This window comes from Apodemus sylvaticus, chromosome 21 (assembly GCF_947179515.1).
Source record: "Apodemus sylvaticus chromosome 21, mApoSyl1.1, whole genome shotgun sequence".
NCBI lineage: Eukaryota > Metazoa > Chordata > Mammalia > Rodentia > Muridae > Apodemus > Apodemus sylvaticus.
Genome location: NC_067492.1, coordinates 10957741 through 10982207, shown reverse-complemented (window position 1 = coordinate 10982207; position 24467 = coordinate 10957741). Strand labels below are relative to the sequence as shown.

Sequence of the window (24467 nt, the reverse complement as noted above, 5' to 3'; positions counted from 1 at the left end):
GGCTTCCTCTAGGGGCTTTGCAGTCAAGTCTTGTGATGTGCAGCGTTTCCGCATTTCAGGAATAGCAACTGAAATCACACATTCATCCTGAGCTAGTTCGACCCCAAGTTTCTTTGAGAAAGATTTAAACCAACTTAGCTTTGTGGTTTATCTAAAAAAGCTCCCATTTGACAATTATATAGGTCTTTTATATATATAGTTTTTTAAGTAGTAAAGGTGGAAAGGTCCTGGAAAATGGTGTAATTATGAATAACTGCAGTTTTTCTGCAATAACAAAATCTTGCAAGGAGTGAGAAGTATCAGAAAGAATCAAGGTGACCAAGGGCACAAAGACCTTCTGATAAAACAGGAGTTAAGGCAAGGACCGTGGCTGAGGGCCACACTGTCCAGAGCAAAGCTAACCCTGCAGTAAATATTAGAACAGCCAAAGCCGTCAGGGCTTTTCATTTAGAAGACAGAAGGAGAAAAAAGAAAGCCTACATTCTCAGATAGAAATATTCCTGTTGTTCAGCATGGCACGCCATTGGGTTACCACTGCAAAGGTAACCTTCCTTATGATTAATTGAAGTTCTCACCTTTTGTCTAAATCCCCCAGTCCTTTAGTGTCTTGTTTTGTTATTTTCAGTAGCATCGAAGGGACAAAGAAGACTCTGGGCTGCAGGGTGACTTTTCAAGATGTGAGCACATACAGGAACATCTCCGCTCATGGGCTCCCCCAGTCAACGGTGAAATTATATCAGGGATGGCCTTTCCAAGGGCTAAAACTCATTATCACGTGGAATGTAATAGCTATAAAGGATCAACACTTGGGAGCCAAAGCAAAATCTCACATATGATAAATTAATTAGAATAGAAGTTACACAAATCCTAGACCTTCTCGGCGACCCTCATCTTATAATTACCTCTCCCTTTAAAGCAGACTGGAATCTTTTATGTATGAAGATGTTACCGTTGACCCTAAGTGCATTAAGAGTCAAGGAGACATTTTTCACACACTGAAAATAAGATTTGATTGAGTGCTTGCGAGTGGCCTAGTGAAATCTCATTAAACTGCTGTTTATTTTAATTCTATATAAATGACAGAATATTATCCATTAATTATGAGCCTGAAACCAGTTTGAAAATATATGTTTTAATATCTACAGCTTTCTTTTCCTACTTTAATGAACGCATGGCAATAGCCACATAGGAAAAGATACATTCATGATCACTGAAACAGCCGTTTTTTTTTATCCCTTTCTTCCTTATCCTTTAAAAAAAAAAGCTTATCAACATGATTGGAAAAAAAGCAGAAAATGTAGTCTATTAAGTGTACTTATAGCTGTGAGGGCCTCTCGCCATCCACAGTTATAATTACATTATGAATTGTGTGCAGTGCCCGCAGTGAAAAATACACCTTATTCTCTCTTAAGTATTCCTACCACAAAGAAAACAAGACAAGACACAACACAGGAACAGTCCTGAAATTGTGTCTGTGTCATTTCCATATCACAGTAGCTCATACATCTGCATCTGCTGACATTGTACAAATAGCTGTATGTTCTGAAATAAATGGATAGGGAGAAAATGAGTCTCCGCTGTGTCTACCGAGGACCAACCGCTGCAGTCGTATATAGACCTGCCTGAAGCATAGATGACAGGCAGATTCCAATACAGACAACTCCAATTATGTGGCTGCAGATGCTGGGGAGGCTAAGTTGGAAAGGATGCTGATGTTGGACTAGCAAACATCATAGAATGTCAGCAATGGGTTACCAACATGTGTCATAAAATCCCCATCCTTGCCTTTGGAGTCCTCAAATAGGTTTACTGAGAAAACATTCTCAGATGGTAATCAGAGGGAGAACTGATATCAGGGACCAGTCCGCCGGGTCCCACACTTCCCCTATGTGATACATATCAAAACATGGATATGGATATGTCACACCCTTCCTGTGCACCAAGCAGATCAGTGTGCATGGTCTATAATGGGTGAACCAAACTTCAGGCCCAGGTAAGAAGTTGTTTAGGTAAGAAGTTGTTTCTGGTGAAGAGGTATAGATAATAAAGTGGTCGTGAGAGTAAGAATTCAATGGGAGGTTTGCTGGACACCAAAGTCTAAATTCAACCTAAGAATCCAATAGACTCTTGCTGTGTTGCTCTGATCCCCATGGAATTGTCTGGTCAGCACATTGCTAATTTGGAAAATCTGTTCCCAGTGTATATGTCTTCTGACTCTCCATAAGCCCCTCGTGGAATCTGCGCTGCTTTTGTAAGCACTGGAGATGGACAGACTCCACCCTGTCCCTCTTTGTTCTTATCTGTCTAGAGAAGAGCCTGGTGTTAACTAGTGCCTACCCCATGACAAGCCATCACATAGAAGCCTCAGGGGTACCCGAGCCAGGTCCTCAGAGGAAGTCTCAGAATGCTGCAAGCCCACCATGCAGCAGCTGTTCTGGAGAGAGAATGGGCCAGCCAGGGCGAAGGCCTCTTTAGGGTTGATAAGATTACAGCATGAAAAGATCCTACATGGGAAGCCCCCCAGGGGACGCATAATAATGTGATTGGCATTTTGTATTTAACAAAACACCTTCCTGGGAAAAAGGTATTACTTGCTCCGTGGGTGGGAAATTATTTCTGAACCCAATCAGGATTAGTCGCTGGCCCATGACTATCTCATTTTTAATAAATAATAATTCTCTCAGCTCGGTGTTAGCCAGCTTGTCTGAATTCAGAAGACAGGGTGCAATTGTTTTCTATTTCCTGCTTTCATCTGTCTCTGCATTGGGAGATGAACTCTTGCTACCCCACTTGCTCGGCCACTGCTTGTGGTTGGACCCTTGGGTGACTGTTTCTTCTCATTTGATTGTCTGAATGTATCACTAACAGGAGGGCTAGCTTACACAAACAAGCTCCACCCATTCCTTCATCACTTCCACAACAGGAAAAGCCAAAAAAAAAAAAAAGGAATATCTTAAAATCACCAGAGCTCCAATAAAGACTATCCTGTATTTCTTTTCTTTCTCCATTCAGCCAGAAACCACCTGAGGCCAAGTATGGTGTTAGGGATATGTTGACCAGCATGCTGGGCCTGCGTCTTAATTTCCTTAGTTGTCACACACCTGAGGAAAGTTTCTTCTCACAGGGCCTGGAATGTAGCCCAGCCAGTAGCATGCTCACCAGTATGAATGGAGAATTGGAGTTCTCTCCCTAGCATCCTGACCCAACCCCACATCTACACAGATGGCTATGGTGGCACAGGCCTATAATCCCAGCAGCCCAGACTGTGCAAGGGAAGTCTTATCAGAAACTCAAGGTCATCCTTAGCTACATAGTGACTGAGGTTGATCTGGGCCCTGAGATGCTGTCTTAGACAACCAGAAAGAAAAACAATCACCCAGTTGACTCTAGAGAAACAATACTTTTGTCTACATTGAATTATCTGAGCAACATTCGGCTCTAGAGCGGGGTCTGCAGGCAGATCCGCGGCCGAGACACTGTCTGTCACTGTTGTTCATCACATAAGTTCAAACTAGGCCGATGACCTTAGATGACTGCATTTCAAGTGCCTCTCTAAGGGGCTACAAAATTTCCACAACTTTTTTCCCCTTTATGAAAATTTGTGCAGATCCATCCCTTTCTGGATAAGTAACCAAGGCTCTATATTATCAGAAAAGTTTAAGAAACTTTTCTGGTAGTCCCATTCAGAGATATAAAAAGAAACAGATGATGTTAATTGTAACACACATTCTTAAGCCCAGCATCTCCCAAGTGTTGTGTAGTTTCAGCCTGATGTAAATATAAGTTAGGAATGGAGCTGGAGTGATCAGTGGCCCTTAGGTTAAGAGCACTTGCTGCTTTTGCAGAGGACAACTCGCAGTTCCTAGCATCTATGTAAGGGGGCTTACAAGAGTTTGTAGGTCTAGCTCTAGAGTTCCTAAATCCCGCTTTGGGGCTCTTTAGGGATTTATATACACATGACATATGTACTCACAGATATATACATGCACATCAGTAAAAATTAGAAAAGATAGGGATGACATATTTTGAGATATTTACATGCTCACTCTGTGTATTGCCAAGCACACTCTCTATACCCACCAGCAGTGTCAGGTGGGACTCATTACATCTTCAGTGTCCCACAGACACATGTGGCTTCAGTCTGCTGTACTGGATGGCAGCAGCTTTGGAGAATTTTGAGATTTTTGATTCATGCTCCTTTGAATATTCACAAAGAAAAGAGCTCTACAAAAGCCCGTTTCATCTCTGCAAGGTCACGCCACACCTGGACTTAAACTCAGCACTGCACCAAATTTAGATGCAGGGATCTCATTCATTTGCCACAGAGAAGGTCACCACCACCCTCCCGTTTAGCTTGATGTGCTTCCTAGGAACATGAACCCTGCACTGGTACCCATGAGTGCAGAGATGAAGAGAGCTACCCTGCTGCTCTTACCTGCCTGCCATTTCTGCTGCTGTGTATTAAGCCCTGACATGGCAACTGAGGTGTAGAGCCCCAGCCTCCTACATAGCTAAGGACCGGTTCAGTCTACCACCTGGGCTCTGTCCCTCATTCCTGGCCTCAGGTGGAAACTTCTACAGGCTCACCCCCAAGAGGAGGCCAGAGCCCATCCTGTAGTGGTAAGCATGCCACACACTGAGGGCTTTTAATTCTTGCTCAGGGTTTCATCAGTCCCATCAGTCTATGACAATAAAATGAATACATATCTTGGTCTCCCTAGGAAGTCTTCCCTATATGCACCATGAAAGATCACAGCTTCGGGCCCTTAAGACTCCTTGTTGAGGCAAATATCATTTGCTGCAGCTTCCCAGGGCATCAGCTTTTCCATAATTAGCTCCCAGCATGTGTCATGTGCCCTCAGTAAAATGGTTGAAGGGCTTTTGTTCTTTGTGATTAGACTGACTAGTTTGGGCTTTGCTTGAGAAGGTTGCGTCTTCTGTAGGGATGTATGGCTTGGATGACCAGTAGTGAGGGAATCACCTCCCGTGCTAGAGTCTGAGGACTTGAGTCCTCACACGGTGAGAGAATAGCCCATCATGGCAGCAGGAGGGCAAGGCAGCTGGCCATGTGATATCCAGTCAGGGAGCAGGGGTACATCTTCATATTTGGGAGCTGTCTCCTTTTGATGCAGTTCTGGACCTTGTTCTACAGAGTGATAATGTTCCTCATGTTAATTAACTCAATGAAGATAATCCCTCAGAATCACGCCCAAAGATTTTTCCCCAAAATGATTTTAGGTTCTGTCAAGTTGGCAGTTAACACCATCCACAGCCTCCCAGGGACTATGGAAAGGTGGATTCCCAGAGACCAAACTTTTCAAACCATTGATCTCAAATGCAGTTACACTATATTGTCTTGGGATTCCCAGTGAATCTGTCTTCATGTGGATGAACTTGCCTGTGTGCAAACCTTCGCAGAGAAGCTATTCCGTCAAGGTTTCCCCAACTTAAATCTTCGGCATTGTTTTGAAAGCTACGATTGCTTTCTCTTTAGTCATTACTAGCTTCTATTTAAGTCGAATTATTATGTCGTGCAACTACATCCAGAGAGGAGGTTTTCCAGCAGCACAAATAGAAAGTCAATATCTCTCGGTATAAATAGGGGGCAGGCATTAAAATAAGGCATAAGCATGATTTTAAAAGAAATGCTTCTGAGGCTACCGCCTGAAATCATCTCACAGACCAGAGTATTGAATGTAGCCTACTCTAAGAAACATCAATGAGAAAGGAAGTCAGGTCCAAAGAGATCTCTATTTTCAAAAGAATACAAATGCATTCAGGGTAATAGACATTATATCAGCTGGGATATTCTGCTGCCTCTGAATGCAGACAGCACACACCATTATAAGGCGTCAAATGCCAGTCGCTGCATTCTGCAATATCCCTGGCTTGGCTTAGGAGGGTCCTTCCTCCTCAGCCTTCTTTGTGACAGGATGAGAAGAATTCAACTCTGCCAATAACGACATCCTCATTTGTATTTTCATAAGCAGCCCTTCGGTTCCCCAGTTCCCCAGGTGTGACTTTCATTTTTAGAACAGAGTTATTCAGTGAATGAATATGCAGTCCTTTTAAAGGGGCATCTATCACCCTTGAAGAACCTTATTGCCAAGTCTTCATTGTCTTTCTCCTAACACAAGCTCAAATTCACTATCAAGATTAAGAGGCGGAGCCTGGAAGAGCTCTGCCGAAGCATCTTGTGATAAAAATGGATTAAAGTCTTAAAATAGATGACTGATGGGAGGTGGGGTTGGAGCAAATAAACAAAGGTACCCTGAGTTTCTTTCAAACCCTGTGAGCACTTTGGGTGAGCCCAGAGGAGGAGGAGGAGCAGGACTATGAATTAGGTCATCCGAGCTGTCAATCAGGAAAGCATGGTGACCTTGAGTGGGAAGCAGGAGCTGCTAAATCCCCAATGCCTTGTGTGAGCATGTGGTAAGGGAGTCTGCAGAGATTGCCTATGAAGGTGGTGTGGACAAGTATCCAACTCCTATCCTCAGCTCTGTTGGAGTGCATTTTTAATATCCTCATAGGGACTGGGGTACCCAACACTGACAGGATTCCTGAGATGAAGGACTTGGGGCATTCCAGCTCACTGACTACCCCAGGACTCTCTCCATTTTCCTCCCTGTTCCTTTCCAAGGCTTTCAATCCAAGTCTCAGCACCTTACACGTGGTGATGGCTTTGGTGACCACTCAACAGAACCAGTGGCTACTGTGGTGTGTCTCCCTCTCATGGACCCCACTTGCCCTTGAGAAAAGTCTGTCAAACTAACTTTTGGCTTCCCAGGGAGACTCTAGTGGGAAGGCCCTTCGCATTAATGCCTTTTGCACTGTGTAATTTTTGGAGATGAGTCCTTCTCCTCCAGTCTCTACTGTGGGAAAGATATGCTATTTTCCACTATGAAGGATCAGACACCTTGAAAGTGGTGGGATTAGCCAAAGCTTTGAAATACTGTGCGAATCTCATTCAGGTTGGAAATATCCAGACGACTGAGTCATGAAATTTCAGGTAATTGAACTTCTGGCGGGAAGCAGATGCGATAATAAGAAGTTTCAAAAGTTCTTTGTAAACTATTCCAGCTCAGGCCTTTTTAAGTTTTGTCAACTCAGAACCCGCCTGAAGTTTGCTTGTCGGGGAAGAGACTGGATTGCAGGCAGAGCGCCTTGTAGTCTGATAACAGGGGTGGGGGCGGCAGTAGGGTTGAGAGGATGAATGAGAAGACACGGGCATGAACTGAGGGCTGGCTTCATCACTCTAACCAGTCTGTGCCCCTGATCAGATCGGTTGAACAGGAAGGGCTTTAGGCTGTGATAAGAGTAATGGATATCAGAGCAAGTGGATACAGGATTCCTGGGAGCTGGAAGAAATTCAGTTTGGATGGAGAAGGCTTAGTTAGAGGGTAGTGGGCATGGGCTTACTGTAATATGGAAAGTCCTCAGCAGCCCATTGGAGGAAGACTCTTGATGTCAGTGTGTATAGTACACATGCTTGTGTAGGCCCGGGGACAACCATGCTATTATTCCTCAGATGCTGTCCGCCATGTTTTTGAGGCGGTGTCTCACTGGCCCAGAGCTCACCAAGTAGGCTTAGGCTGATTGGCTAATGAACTTCAAGGATCTTCCTGCCTCTAGCTTCCCGGTACTGGAGTTTGCAGATGTGTGCTACCACCCCTGGCTTGTGTATATATGTGTGTGTATGTGTGTGTGTGTGTGTGTGTGTGTGCGCGCGCGCGCGCAGACACGTGTATGCCTGCATGCGTGTGTGCACTGTGTTTGGGATAAAGAACTCAAGTCTTCCAGTTTGCAAGGCAAGTACTTTAATAATGGAGCCAGCTCCCCAGCCCTCAGGGAACGCTCCTATCCTAGGGAGTATTAAGAGTCAACAATAAAAACCCAGATACCCACAAAGCCAGGAAGGGTCATGAGTGGATGGATAGAATTGGGACAGAAAAATCTATGCAGAGTCAAAGATACATACCTCAGCTCTCGTCTATGTGGAGCCTAAGGCAAACTGGGATCACACAAAGCAGCTGGCTCTTGTTTCTGGGGACACATGGACTGTGGGCATCCGATGATGGACCTCTTTCCACCAGGAAGCACACACGGTGATTGTTGTTCTCTTTATTTTTATTCTCACTGCTGTCTAAATTTCAACCGCTTCAAGGAAAACACTTGATATTTAAATCTGATCAGGTTGCTGACAAAATAAAGGCCACCTAGCAGACATTGTGGCCCTGAGGGACCTGCTGGTCACTCGTCTGTAACCTCTCTCTTAGTGGGGCCAGAACCTTGGAGCCCAGTCCATAGCTGGTATTGGACTGGAAGAGGGCAGCATGGCTGTCTCTACCATGTTCAGAACATCAAGACAAACTTTCAAGGTCAAATTGATTATCCTCAGCTTAGCACAGCGGCAAGCTCCCTAATTATGTCAGAAGGCAGGATTATCTCTGATCATTTGAGCTAAGACTCTAGGTAATACATCAAAAGCAATATTTAAATTACACACGGTCCCAAATCAAGAATTCATGGCGTTTCTCTGACTCTAAAGCCTGACTGTAGCATCTCGTTTTCCCCATTAGTAGATGGGTTTTCCAAGCTGTTTTAAACTCATATTAGTGTAATCCAGTTTTCTATTACAGGATCTCACCGTGGGGTAGCAGGCAGCCTTATGGTTTCTACTTAAAGACCCTCCAAAAGCTGCCTAGACAGTTGAGATTTAGTAAGTTCCTGCACACCTAGTTCTATTGGAGAAGTTTGTTCAGACAGCCAATTGTATACAAACCTGTTGTACTGGCTGGTTGTGTGTCAACCTGACATAAGTTGGAGTCTCCAGAGGGGAAGGAGCCTCAGTGGAGGAAATGCCTCCTTGAGATCCAGCTGTAAGGCATTTTCTCAATTAGTGATCAATGTGGGAGGGTCCAGCCCATTGTGGGTGGCCCTGGACTGGTAGTCCTGGATTCTATAAGGAAGGAGGCTGAGCAAGTCAGGGGAAGCAAGCCAGTAAGCAGCATCCCTCCATGGCCTCTGCATCAGCCCCCACCTCCAGGATCCTGCTCTGTTTGAGTTCCTGTCTTGACTTCTTCCGATGATGGACTATGGAAGTATAAGTCAAATAAACCCTTTCCTCCCCAACTTCCTTTTGGGTCTTGCCCCTTCTTCACAACAATGGAAACCCCAACTAAGACACCAGTGTTCAGTGGTTTTACATCAATATCTTGAAATCGGCCACAGTGATAGCATTTACACTGTGGGAATGGGTGGGTACGCAAGCAGAGGCCTTTCTTTCTTGGAGAGTTGATTTAAACAATTACCTGGGTTCCCCTGGTCAAGTCCTGCTGGAGACTTCATCTACTGCTCTCTAGAGAACTGAGTCTGATTTACATCTTATTTAAATATTATATTGAAATCTGGGTTGCTGTTTTCAAAATATGACTCAGGAAAAGAGCTGCAGACATTTAAGTTATTGATGAATTTATGTGTGCTGTGTATTAGAACTTGAACCTCGGGCTTCACACGTGCTAAGCAGGTACTCATATATTATGAGCTATATCCCGAGCCCATATTTTCTCTCTTTCCCTCTTTCTCTCTCTCTTCTCCTCTCCCCCTCTTTCATTCATTCACTCTATTTTTTTGAGATAGAATTTTACTAAGAGTCTTAAGCTGGCCTTGAACTTGCTATCTTAATGGCTCAGCATTCTGAACAGCAGAAATGACAGGCTAGCACACGCTTTTAATCCCAGCATTTGGGAGGCAGAGGCAGACAAATCTCTGTGAGGTAAAGGTCAGACTGGTTTTCCGAGCAAGTTCCAGGCCTGGCTTCAGGAAATGTGTTGCTTCTTATCTTTGCAGATGGAAAGGGATTAGACAAGATGTCAGATCTGTCAACACACAGGCAGGTTGTTATTAATCATCTTTCAGATGTAACGTTGTTTAGAATTGGAAACGTATTACTTCTTATCTTTGCAAAACTTTTCACTTCAAACAAAGTTGATAGAGAGCCCCGGGAATTGTTTAGTAATTGTTCAGTTTTGAGATAGCCAAGAACTTCTGGTTGGTACCCAGTCATTTCTCTGAAGAGTCTGTGCCCGGTCCTTTCTAGTAGGTATCTTTTTTAAAAAAACAGAAGGGCCCATAAGAGAAATAAGCCATATGGGTGTGGTCTTAGATAGGGCTTCCATAGCTACCTTCTTCCCTCCATTTTATTTAAATATTTGCATCTTATTTAATATTTAATTTATTTTACATTTTACTTAATATTCATTTCATATTAAATGTAAATATCTTAATATTTAAATTAACTTTAAAATTAAAATTTATTTTAAATTTAAATAACTTTACATTTAAATTAATATAAATGTAAATTAATAAATTAAATAAAATAAAGGTATTTCTCATAACCCCCCCCCTCCACACCCTGGTACCTCCCCCACAGTACTAAAAGTAAATAAGTGTGTACCAGCCACTCCTGTTGTAAGTAGCCTTCCTCAGAGCTGTGGACTATGGCTTATTGATTTGTATTTAGCGCTGATACAGAGCAGGATTCCAATGAACGTTACATCAATGAATGAATCCATCAGAATTGGAAGAATTGGCATGTAACAGGACACAGTTAGATCTAAAGAGAGAAAAGCAGATTTTTCCTCTGTCCCGGAGGGAAGAGATATGACTTGTCCGAACTAAATAGGTCTCTTTGCCCTCAGTGCCATTTTTTGCCTGATCTCTTTCTTTCTTTTTTGGAACTTTCTTGAGTGAGAACTTCTTTTGCAAGGGAAATAAAACAACAATTTAACAAGATGGACATCTAGTTCAATAGAAGAATTTTCCTTCTGTGAAAAAAATAAATAAATCATCAAAAGGACTTTGCCTCTGAAAGATAATTAATAAAACCCTGCCCATGTGTTGACAGATCTGACATCTTATCTAATGTCTGGCAGAGAAGAAAGTGTGACGTGCCACACAGAGGGAATAAAATGTTCCTCTCCACAGCAAGGCCAAGGAGGAAGGGTAATTATTTTTAAGCTAAGAAAGGTCAGAGTCTAGTTGCTAAATTGACACAACATTGGGTCTGTGTTTGTGGCTTTTCACAACATGGAGGTCTGCTGTAGAGTCCCCAGATCTCAGCGTTGGCAGAGGGAGGGCTCGGAAGGACAGTTTCTTAATTGTCTTGTTGTTGTGATAAAATAGGTGGCAAACCAACTTAAGGGAGAGAGGGTATGTTTTACCTCACAGGGTATGAGTCCTCATGGTGGAAAAGACCCTGAAGCAGCTGGTCACATGCCGTCCTCACCCACCATCAAGGAGGAGAGAGAGAGACAGAGAGAGAGAGAGAGAGAGAGAGAGAGAGAGAGAGAGAGAGAGACAGACAGACACAGACACAAAGACAGAGAGACAGAGAGATAAAGACAGAGAGACAGAGACAGACCGAGATTGATTGATTGATTGATTGGTTGGTTGGTTGGTTGGTTGGTTGGTTGGTTGATTGAGGTTTGTAAACTTGGCATAGGCATACCCAAAGGTTCATCTCTTGGTGACTATAGATCTTGATAGTTATCGTGGACAGTTCAAACCTGTACAGACCTCTTTATTTGTGAGGGAACTTTGCCTTCCCTCACATGAGCGTGTCGGCTAACCAACAGCCACCACTATGCATCTTACATCCTAATTCACAAAGTTTGGGTACCATCTGCATGACCCTGGGGAAGTAAGATTAATCGCAGCAGTCTGCATCAAGGGAGCCAGGTAGCAGTGAGATACAGAGAGCCAATGTGGTGATAGAAACCCAGAAATGATGGAGAAGTTCTGATGGCTTCAAAGATGGAAGAGGGCAACCTTGAACCAGGGATGTCAGTGGCTGAGCTGGGAAGGAGCAGGAATCAGATTATCCCACTTGAGGGAAGCCTCTGGACACACTGCAGACCTTGCGACTGGACTACAATGAAGTGCTTTCTAATCAGGTGGAGATTGTGGTGTGTTGCCATGGCATAGATTTGCATTTTAAGTCTCACGTGAGGATTAGATGTAGGGATTTCTCTGGGAGGTGATCCAGGAGGCAGGGGTGAGAGGGCAGAAAGGGAAGGAAGGAGAGGGAAGAGAATCTTAGTAACAGATTCCTGGCTCCTACTGATCGCTACTGGAGTCAGGAAGGTTTCCATCCATGGGTACCTTGGATCTTAGCCCAAAATTCTCTCTGGAGAAAGGCAAGAGTCCTCTCCCATGGATGGAGGGCTGTCTCTAGAGAGCGACTCTCCTTATCCCCTACCTCTGCTTGCCCTCAAATTATAGCTCTGCCCTGCCCAAGAACAGAACCCAGAGGGGAAAGATTCTAAAATGTCCCTCTGAAGTCTTTGTCAGTTAAACTTTGGGTCTACTGGGGATCACCCAAGAGCTCACCTGGGGACTCTGGGGATGCAGCTTTTATTTGACAAAAGGCACAAGCGATTTCGCTCCCCAAATTCCAGGATAGACACAGAAGCCGTCAAACGCTAACACCAGGCAGGCACAGTGCCTAGTTTTATTTCAAATGCACTAAAGGCACATTCTTGTGGATGTTTATTTCCCTGTTGGGTTTTTGTTTTGGGCTTGTTTGATCAATCCTGGAACCTTAAACAGAAAGAGTTAATTCTCTTTAGACAGAAAAAAAACAAACAAACAAACAAACAAACTGATTTGACCGAATTGCTTCTGGCTGGGTTTGAGACAGACAAGCTTCATCAATTCAATGCCATTTCCAGACAGCAAAACACCTTCAAATAATCTTGAAAACAACCCGTAGCTTGTTACTCCCGCTGGCTGGGTCCCCATCTTGACCTGGCAGTGTGGTATTTACATTTACCAAGCCTCTGATATGGAATGTTCCTCCTCCTGGTTTGCCACTTGAAAAATTTCAAATCATTTTCCCAACATGGCCTTATCTGCGACGTGGTCCAAGTCTCTTTCTCTCACCTAAAAAGTGTGTTAGTTCTTTCCCTTCGTTTCTGTCTCTCCTTGTACGTGCTGCAAGAGAATAATACAACTAATAGCCATTGTCACGTGGAGCATGAGCAGGAAGCCAGTCTCTGGCCTGAACCTTTTGATCAGAGGGCCTCAAGACCTAAATAGGTAGATTTGTTAGTTTACTGTGCAAATGGGGAGACTGAGGCACGGAGGAGCTGAACACACAGCAGCTAACTGGCAAGACTGGGATTAGAACCTACATTGTCTTAGCTCAAGTATCTTTACCTCCAACTACCTGCTAATTCCCTACAAAGTAAAACACAATTTATTATAATAATTATGTATGTCTTCCTTTCCTCCCAGGTGGTAAGTTATTGTCTGTTTCTTAGTCTCTAGCATCTGACCCAGAAAACTTGGACATAATACAATTTTTCAATATTTAACTAAGGGCTAAATATAACACAGGAGTAGAGAAACTATATAGCATGCAAGGGTCCTTAGCCTCAATCCTAAATACATACATACATACATACATACATACATACATACATACGAAATTCAAAGGGTCTGGAAATGTATCTTTGTTTGACCACATAGAACTGAGCATTGCGCACACATTTCCACCCAGGCCCTTGGGAGGTAGAGGCGGGGGGATCATATGTTTAGGTCACTCTTGACTCCATAGTGAGTTTGAGGTCAAACTGGGCTACAAGAGACCCTGTTTTAAGAAGGAAAAAAAGGCCAGAGGTCTCAGATGAAACAGTGAACTCAGTCACAAGAGCACAACAGAAGAGAAGCATCCCTGCCTGTCAGGGCCCAGGAGAGAGGGAGGCACTTCAGACAGTCACTGCTGGTGTTGGGTAGCAGCCCCTCCGGAAGCCTTCTGGGGAAAATCCTCTTGCGCTGAGTCATTTCCCATCTCACGTGCTTCCCGTCACCAAGATGGCTCCACTTCCTCGTCTCCGGCGTCCCTCCGCCTTCACTTCCATAATCACATATACTGATTTAACTCCTGTGTTTTCAAAGATCCTTGAGTTTGTTCTGATTCCTCCTCATCTATCAAGATAAGTGCTTTACTTTAAAGCCAGATGCTTTTCAACCTGGATTCCTCTGTGTGGGATAACCTGACATATTCTCAGGGTATAGGCACCGGGATGATGACATTTGAGGGCATCCCTAGTGTTTTTCTATTACCCGCGTATTGTTTCATCAGCTACTGGGTACCACAGGTACTATGTTACACCTCCCAAAGACAATATGGACAGATGATCCGGTGAAGTCATTTCTTAAAAGCCACAGAAATGGCCACATGGCCAGAATGCAGACATTAGTTCAGCCTCTGGCCTGCCTTCCTTCCTTCCTTCCTTCCTTCCTTCCTTCCTTCCTTCCTTCCTTCTTTCCTTCCTTCCATTCTTTCAATTTATTTACATTTCAAATGTTATCCCCTTACCTGGTTTCCCCCTCTCCCAGAAACCCCCTATCCCATCCCCCTCCACCTGCTTCTATGAGGGTGTTCCTCTACCCACCCACCCACTCCTGCCTTTCCATCCTCGATTCCCCTACACTCGGACATCTATCAAACCTTCATAGGACCAAGGACCTCTCCTCCCATTGATGTCTGACAAGACTGTCCTCTGCTACATACGTGGCCGGAGCCATGTGTACTCCTTGGTTGGTGGTTTAGTCCTTGGGAGCTCTGGGGATTCTGGTTGGCTGATATTGTTGTTCTTCCTATGGAGTTACAAACCCCTTCAGCTCCTTCAGTCCTTTCTCGAACTCCTCCATTGGAGACCCGCACTCAGTCCAATGGTTGGCTGCGAGCATCTGACTCTGTATTTATAAAACTCTGGCAGGGTCTGGCCTCATTCTTTCTCAGACTTAAACATTCACCTCCCATTCTTAAAACTTGAGAAGAATCTGTCCAGTGTGTTCAATTAGAAGTGAGGTCCAGGGTGTTGGTTTCAAATCGTGCATATCAATAGCCACAGAACCCACCAGGGGATAGAAGCACACTCTGCTGGCTTGTCTCCACAGGAACACCAACATCATTTCTAAATATCTGTTGCCTTAACAGCCGGGAAGATGGCAGCTACTTGTATTCCTGCAGTTTTAAAACACCAAGAACGTTTTGGGGAAGTTAGACTCCAGCAGAGTGTCAATAATCGAAGCTTAGGTGTGCGAGTGCATGTGAGTGTGCGCACGAGCGTCTTGGGAATGCTGTCTTCTTAGGCTGTCAGTGGATAGTGGGCTTTTTAAAATCCTTCCCAGACTCTGGGCTTTTGGTGTCTGGCAGGATAAAGACTCAATCACAATACAGTGCTTTACTATATATTTTTTTTGCATCCTGCAAGTTAGAGACAAGAGATAGCAGGCTCTCTTCCCCACTAGGCTAAGCCCCTCCAAACTGGTTGCAGCAAAGCCAGCCTGATAAGAACAAACCAGAGGTGTTTTGTGGCAAGGAGAAAGCACCTGTCCATCCAGGCTGATAGCAAACACTAGGTTAGTCACTGCTAGAAAAACAGTGCTGAGAGACATGAACAGCTTTGTCTGGAACAATAGCAGCGGAGAACTGGCTTAAGGGAAGATGAGATCTGAGGCTGTTTGCAGCCCATGAGATCATTATTTGTGGCAGTCGGGTTCTTTGTATTTATGCTGCTTAGGAGGCAATGGGATAAGCTGATTCTTGCCTGCTTGCTATTTCCTGCTGGCCACTGGAACATGTCTGCAGAACCTGGGGCATGGAAGCTCTCTGTCCAGGTTTTGTGCCTACTCCCTGTGCAGCCAGCTAGGCCAGCTGTGGTTAGCCAGCCACTCATGGACCTCAGACAACTGGTCCATAGTGATACGGCTGCTCCTCGCTAGCCACCTCCCCTGGATGCCTGTGTCCCGTGTGTGGACTCGAGTCAGTGTCCTTTCTACTGGGCCATGCTGACGTCACGGATTTCTTCTTCCTCTGCTTTTCATTGACGTATGAAGAGATCCTATGGGGTGCTTCAGTAGTGACAATCCTATGCTTGTTGTGTGAGCCATTGATTTCTGGCCAGAACTATTGCAATGGAGCCAACAGCTCAAGATGTGTGTGCCTTTATGACATGTGTCTATAGTCTCATAGCATGAAGGATCCCTAACTCCAGAGTCAGTGTCTTAAGTCTAGAGCTCAAGTAGGCAACTCAGATACTTGGATGTCCAGGGGAAGAAGATGGGGGATGGGAGCTAGGCATAGTGACATGGTACCACAGGGACAGCCCTGAGAAGTCCCCTCTGTGTGACATGAGGATTAAGCTTTATGACACACTCTATCCGGTCTTCGCTAGTCACATCTGCAGACCCCATATGTTGCCTGTTAACGACTACCTAAGTTTCTTGTTTTTCTAGGACAGAATGTAACTTAAGGGAGGAGAGTTCATTTTGGGTTTGTAGTTTTGAGGGTACAGCCTATCACAGTGGGGAAGCCATGGCCTCAGGAGTGGATGGTGTCTGCTTATGTTGCTTCTGTAGTCAGGAAGCCGAGAGAGGTGAACGTGGGTGCTCAGCTTGCTTTCTCTAGTTTTCCCCTCTTTGGTACGACCCCAGCCAGCAGAACAGCCTCACCTATATTCTGGAGGGGGGGGGGGTCTTCCCACCTCAGCCTAATCTAGATTATCCCTCATAGAGGGGTCCACATTTTATTCCATAGTGATTCTATATCTCATTCAGTTAACAACTAAGATGGACCATCACACGTATAACAAGGACAAAGGCAGGTAGACAGAGACAAAGAGAGCATGAATTCCTTTCTCTGGAAGGAAGCCTCACAGCTGACTAGGCTCTTAAAACAATACCTGTCAGGATAAACATACCTACTCCTTTCTAAAGAGAGAATGTTAATGTTTGTGCTGTCTGGAAAAAGGCCAGGTATGAAGAGGATGACCTGATGACCTCATAACCTGATGACCTGGTGACCTACTCTCGAAGCTGGTGGATGATTTCAGGGCAGGGGACTCTTAAAGAGGACAGAGAGCTCTGAGCCAACACCTCCTTAAAGGATACTGGGATACAAAAGTAGCAACAAATGATATTTTAATAACATCTGTCCCTGACTGCCCTGGGAACAGCAATGAATTATAAATGCATTCATTTAAATGTAATATGCAAGGATAACAATGAAGATGTGTGAGCAATTAGTGTATATCTATCCTCTCTGCAAAAGTCTCCTCGTTCAGTCTTCTGAATAACAGCAACAGACCCTCACTCCTCCCATTCTCCATCTGAACAAACTGAGACAAAGGTGACTCACCCACCCAGTGGACTCCTGAGATAGAGCTGGGATTTGCACTGATTAGTGTAGCGCAAATCCATGGCTATTGTCTTTCTAGGACATGAATCTGCTTCCAGAGCAGACTGATGGTAATTTTCAAATAATGGGTATCCTTTGGTGATTATAAAACTCGATAGTTGCCGTGCTCACAGTGATGCATCTGCACCTATTGTTTATGCGCAGCGGGCACTAATGCACAAATGAGCACATGAACCACATCAGAAGACCGTTATTGCCATGGTCATAATGATATATTTGGAGTGCTTGCAGGTTCTGCTTGGCAAAGCCCCAGAGGGTGTGGGGAACGGTCTGTGCAGGTAGGATCGTTGTGCCAGTGACTTTGATTCATGTTGGAGAAAGGCTGAGCTGGCTCGGGAGGAAGGCCAGGTGTTAATTCTTGCAACATTAAGTGATGGCAGTCAATGACCTGCCCCACACTTAATCAGACTATAGTTGGAGGCTGGGGAGGGGTCCACGACAAGATCACCTGCAGATCCTGGTTTGGGTTCTGAGAAGTCAGGCAGTCACTAGAACATTCTATCATCACTGAGCAGTGAGGCATTCTGCTTTGGGAGGCTCCATTAATCTGGATTCTTTTGTAAGTGCGCTTTGGTGATCTCAAGGTATGTCACAAAACTAGGGGAGAGACACAAATGATTCATTTGAGAGCAGGGTGTATTTGGATTAAAGAAGAAGTCCTGGGATGGGGACGGGTCTCCGCAGGTGAGGCAATGTCTGCTCAAGAACGGAGACCACAGTTCAGATCCCAGAATGCACATAAAAGCCAGATGGGTGTGGTGGCCAGCTGTCACCCAGCACACAGAAGGCAGGGATGGGTCCGGAGAGTGAGTTCACTAGTAGTGAGACGAGTTGTTGCTAGCTCTGGACCCTAGCGGGATTCAGCCTCTTCACATGGGAGAAACTGAAGAAGATACTCAACATCGACCCCCAGGCCCTCACAGGCGCGCGCGCGCATGCGCACCCACCCACACACACCCACCCACACACACACACACACACACACACACACGCAAACATGCTCACCCAGACCCCATGTACACATGGTGAAAAAAAGAAAACAAAAGTGTCCCTTTCTCTCCATTTATCCAACCCCATTTTAGGCCCAAGTTCAAGTCAGAATATTCCTTCTCAGGGAATGGATTTGCTTGAGGTCCCTAGATGAGGTTAGACCCTCCTCTACCTAGCTTTGAAATATTCCCACAGGATGTCATGCTTTCTTTTCAACTTGACTTTTCATTTTCATTTGTCAATTATTTAAATGAGGATTTGCTGACGCTTTTCCTTTTCTGAACCATAGTACTGCGATTGTTGACGTGTTATCGACCACCTTGCCTGGGTAGCACTTGCCTAATTAATTCTATGAATCATCCCATTGGGTCCGCACGCATCTCACTTCTCATGTTTCCTGGATGAGAGATGCGGGTCATCTCCAAAGCATGCCAAATCCACCTGCAAAAGGCCAACCAAATTTGAACGAGGAAAGTGGCCCCTGTGACCACACTCTGAAATGCTATACTGCAACGCTTCCCTGCACATCCCTGGCTGGGCTGGTTAGTGTTGTCAATTTGGCACAAACAACAGTTGCATGGGAGAAGGGACCTTTAGCTGGGGAACTGCCTTCATCAGATTGTCCTGTGGGCATGTCTCTGAGGCATTTTCTTGGTTAGTGATTGATAGGGGGTCACCCAGCCCATTGCAGACAGTGCTACCCATGGTCAGGTGGTCCTAAGCTGTTTTCAAAAGCTGCATTCCTTCATGGTCTCCGCTTCAGTTCCTGTGTTGACTCCCCTAAATGAGGGAGTATGGCCTATAAGCCAAAGAAACCATTTCTTCCCCCAAGTTTCATTTGGTCAGTCAGTGTCTTAGCACAGCAACAGAAATAACAACAACAAAACTAATACACTGGGCCATGTGCAACGGAGTCTAATGAATCCAGGACTTCAACAAATAGGAATACCTGATGTGACACTTTGACCTTGATAAGTCATCCCCTGCAGTCCCACTTATTTTATTTCCAAAGCTCTGCTGGCTAGTTTTATGTCCACGTGACACAAGCTGGAGTCACTGGAATGGAGGGAACCTCAAATGAGAAAATGTCTCCGTAAGTTTGGGTCGTAGAGACAAACTTAGAGGGTATTTTCTTAATGGTAGATGGGGGAGGGATCAGCCCATGGTGCGGCCATTCCTGGGCAAGTGGTCCTGAGTTCTTTTAATAAAAAAGCAGACTAGGAGAGCCATGAGGAGCAAGCCAGTAAGCAGCACCCCTCCATGGCCTCTGCATCAGCTCCTGCTCCTGGTTCTGGCCCTGTTTGAGTTCCAGCCCTGACTTCCTTTGATAAAGAACAGTGTTGTGGAGGTGTAAGTCATAGAAGCCCTTTCTTCCCCAAGTTGTTTTTTGGTCATGGTGTTTCATTGCAGCAATAGAACCCCAGAGTAAGACACAAGCTATTTAATTTTCGACTGGTGGAGAAACTGACCCCCAAATCCACAGAGGAAACAAGTTTCCCACTGCTCCAAATCTTCCTAGGATTCAGCAGCTGGAAAAGGTTGATTTTTCTTTTACAAATCTAGAAGTATATTGAACAGACACTGTTAAGGAACCAGGGAAGGAACTGAGCATAGAAAATTCAGAGACTCAGGCAGAAATTACTGTTCCTTGACTTAACCAGAATCTCTCCCTCCTGGATGATTAGCTCAGTGTCCCCAGGGAAATTGTGCCTTCCTCAATATGTCTGGGGTGACTGGTTGACTGGTCTGGGATTTGAGGGCAAAATTAGCCAATTAGAAGGTTAACATATACTCCCAGGCAGAAGGTACGACCTTTGCCCATTTCTGTTTAACTGAATTAGCATTAGCGGGTTATAGATTTTCTGCTCGCAACAATGCCAGCAAATTATTCTGAGCTCCGAGGCTTCATTCTGCAGGTGTGCCACTTAGGATGTCAGTTCTATGATGGCTTCAGAAGGCATCAAACAGAAGCCTGGTCTTTGGACACAGGGACATTTACAGGCAGACCTGCATACACACTGAACTAAGGTGTCCTCCCGCCCACTCAGAAAGCACCCATCACTGAGAAAGATGATGTCGCGCGGGGTGGTGACTTCACCGCCCTAGCTCCTCTGAAGTGGCTCAGCCTGACCACACCACCAACCTCCTGAGATTGATTCTTGCTCCTATTCCTTGGGGTTCAGTGCTTCCCAGAAGGCTGGCATTCAAAGTGGGCCCCCCCTGCTTCTCAGCAGCCAACCTTTTGTATATTGTTTGGAGGTAGCTGGTGGGGAAGAAAATTTCTTTTCTTTGACGCTGATGTGCTCTGGTTAAGAATCCAAGTATCTGGTTTCGGAGTTCGGTTTCTTTAAGAGCAAGTGCTGAGTCAAAGTTTTGAGTGCAAATCTTTGGAGGGTGGAGGGCTGGTTTCAGATACAAAAAGATGGGTGGTGGGGGCCGGTGTAGGGGGGATTCAGCCAAAGAGAGAAGGTGGTTAGTGAAAACTGAATTATCAATCAGACACCCACTGGTGGCACACAGCTAGAGTAATTCCACATAGGAGGAAGATCACATGCCTTGCAGGCATCTTGAAGGACAAGGGGCTGGGCTGTGTGAACCAAATCCCCTCCTCTACCATCATGGGCTGGCTGTCCCTGAGGATATTACATTCTAGGGACTCAGTGCTCATAATTTCAGCTCAGATTAGAGAAGGCTTTTATACTTTTTAGTGAGCTAAGCTTAGAAAATTGAAACAAAACAAAAATCTCTATAGCAGTGGCTCCCTACCTTCCTAATGCTGTGACCCTTCAATACAGTTCCTCATGTTGTGGTGACACACACATACACCCCCCCCCCCTTGGACCTTGCCAGGAGACAGATCAAAGGACAATTAAATTTATATTCGGATCACGGCTCCACCCATCCCATGTAGACATCAGACATAGCTACTTACTTCCTGCAAGTTTAGCTGACTGTGCTTCATGGGGCTGTTAGGGAGACTAACCCAGACTACATTCAGAGTGAGCTTAACACAGCACTTGCTCCTGCTTCCTGACCTGCTTGAGTTCCAGTCCTGACTTCCTTTGGTGATGAACAGCAATGTGGAAAGTGTAAGCTGAATAAACCCTTGCTTCTTGGTCATGATGTTTGTGCAGGGATAGAAACCCTGACTAAGACAGAGCTACTGACAGGGGCATGTGATAGGCAAGAAGAGCCTCTCCCTTCTTAATAACGGCAATCACTTACCTATGCTCCTAGATGAGAGACCTCATGTACCCTATGAGGCTCCTGGTATGTCGGTTTATGAACCATGCAATCTTCTGCCATCCCCCCCCCACACACACACACATTCAAGTTGGTGAGCCCTATCTTATGTCTCTTGAGGGGAATCATTTTAGCTGTTTTCAAAATAGCAACAGTTATGTCATGTTTGTACAACCGTACAACCCGGGCTTCATTTCTGTTTGTTTTGAATGACGGAAATCGGGAAATCCCAAGGACAAAAAGTGAGGACTTGGAAAGAATTGTACATTTTATATTCTGGGGGTAGCCAAATTTGCAAAAGTGAAAAGAAACTGGTGAAATTAATTATAACAGCACCATTTATATTTAGCACCATATATAAAACACTGCTGGTTCAATGCATAGTTGCTATAAGATTATTTTTATCATTGGTTAGATTCTGTGTGTGGCTTATTAAATTCCATGACCAAAAGCAACTCAAGCAGGAGAGGGTAGGAGCCACGGAGGAACGTTGCCTACTGGCTTGCTTCTCATAGCTTGCTATGCTAGGATTGCCTGCCCAATGGCGGTGCAGCCCACAGTGACCAGGACCCTCCCATTCACATAGCCATCATCAATCAAGAAAGTATCTCACAGACTTATCCATAGGCTGTCCTAATGGAGGCGATTCCTTAGCTGAGGTTCCTTTTAGCTGGGTGACTCTATTTTATGTCAAGTTGATGATGATATACCCAACAATGTCTCAGTTTGGGGGCAGCTACACTGTGGGTGTCCACTGGCCACCCTGTGGCTCATGACCTCCGTGGTAGAGCAGGGTCAAGATCCAATAGGCCTTGAAATACTTCTAGAAGTGACTGCAGTAAAGGGAAATGTCTGCTTCCCTTTTCCTCCTCCCTGGAGATGGCATTGTTCCTTTGCATGTATGAACAGGAAGCTTGTTCTAACTCAGGCGTTACCGGAAATTGACAGTTTCTGTAATGAAATTTCACACATGGCGACTGTAGTGAGATCCTTAGCAGGTGTGAAACTCTTACAACAGTATTTCTTTAACTTGAACCTAATGGATGTCGCAGCAGTTGTTTCTGGTTTTGCATCTTCCAAAAAAACCCTCATTGCCAAAAATGAGCTGTTGGCAGGCATGAGAGGTGTGCTGACTTGCCTCTTCCTTTGGGGAGATGAAGTTAAAATCTCAGCTAGTTTCTAAAGGTTGTCGGTTTCGTTAAAAGGAAGAAAGAAGTTAGCCGGGCAAACATGCCAGCTGCTGTTAAAATATTGATCGCTTCCTTTCCTCAGGTGCTCCTGATAACATCTGCAGATGATTTGGGATGCACCCCTGGATTCCAGCAGAAAGTGCTACACATCCACCAGCCTGCCGAATTCATCGAGGACCAGCCTGTCCTAAACTGTAAGCTATCCCAGAATTACCTTGGGCCCGCTTGGGTGGACTCCTCTGCCATTTGTAACGTATCTCGAGATGTTGGACGTCCTCATGTTTTCCTTATGTCACTGCTTGGCCCTGGGTGGATGCTTTCAAATGCCAAGCTTGCCAGCTTGAGTTCTAATACATGACACAATAATATCTCCTCTCAGTATTTCATCTCTAGTGAGCCCTTTCTGCCCTGCATCTAGAAAAGGGGAATGCCAGTCTCCAGGGTGATTCTGTACTATGTATAAGGATGAAATCCATCGTCATAGGGCAGACCCAAGAGTAAAATCATTGCCTGCCTATAGATTGCTGCTATGTAGACGTAGGAATCAAAAATTCTTGTTCTTAAAGCTGATAAGATGGTTTTGAAAAAGATTCAAATCTTTTCTGCCACTTCTGTGGATTAAGCTCAGATTCCCCAAATTCCCATTGATTTCCTGAAAATGTGCATCTCTCAGATCTGGTTATGATCTTCCACTATACTTAAGACCAATATTATATTACCTTACTTTCAAGATATCAAAAGCATGGAGATAAATGGCTAGCAAGTGTTGGTTTTACATAATAGAGTCTGAAATCGGTGGTAGACCTGACTAATGTATTACGGACTTCTTGAGAACCATTTATTTTCACCGTTTTTGGATATTTATTTTACTTTTTGATCACATGGCCATATTTGTGTTCATGATGGTGTTTGAGCTCAGTTGCCTGAGAAGTCCAGAACAACACATTTACTCTCCTGGAATGGAGCTGACTATGGTTGTGAGCTGCCTTGTAAGAGTGCTGGAGACTGAACTCTGATCCTCTGTGAGGACAGTAGGTGCTATCTACTGCTGAGCCATCTCTCCAGACCCCCAACTTCTTTGCTATTTGAGGACAGCAGATATGCAGGCAGTGACCCAATTTGGTCAGATGTTCAAGGGCCTCTGAAAAGAGGTGACTGTGTATGTGTTTGCCCTCATGGATTCGCGGAATAGCCTTTTGTGCTAGGCATATTCCTTAATTTCTGTGGTACATGACTGATATGCATCAAGGAAAAAGAACAAAAGAAAAAAAAACTCCACCAGCTGTTCTGGGAGGCCAGTACCTGCTATAAGAGTTGAAAGGACCACAGCCGTGCAGTTGAGATGCTGAGTATTAGGGTCTCCAATGTAAAGCCCAGGAATACCAATGAGATCGATCATCTTAGCGATTAGGGTCTAATGACAAGGTACAAAAGAAGTGGATCCCAATGTACAGCTTCCTAGTAACTGTATTTCTGAGGGTGACTCTGACTCAGGCCATCAGGAAGACTCATTTGTTCTTTGATGTCTGTACTGATAAGAATCAAGATATTTTGAGTAGACCTTGATTGATAATGATTATTCTGGCTCTCCTCTTTCACCATCTCTGTGTCCATCTGTCTGTTTTTCTGTCTGTCTGTCTGTCTGTCTGTCTCTGCCTCTTGCCTTCTTTTTTTTTGTTTGTACCAAGAGATTACCCCCAAATGGCATCGATGTGAACATGTTGGGAAATGCAATGCTACCCTCAATATGGAAATTAATAGAGCTGCTATGCAAA

At 44.7% G+C, this 24467-nt stretch overlaps 1 protein-coding gene across 1 annotated transcript in view; it reads left to right on the top strand.

Moving 5' to 3' along the window:
- Positions 1–24467, top strand: part of Cdh13 (cadherin 13) — a 1029145-nt gene that overhangs the window by 196553 nt on the left and 808125 nt on the right. The window contains exon 2 of the mRNA XM_052167056.1: positions 22775–22886. Within this exon, the coding sequence (XP_052023016.1) occupies positions 22775–22886 (112 nt within the window). The remainder of the gene's footprint in view (positions 1–22774; positions 22887–24467) is intronic.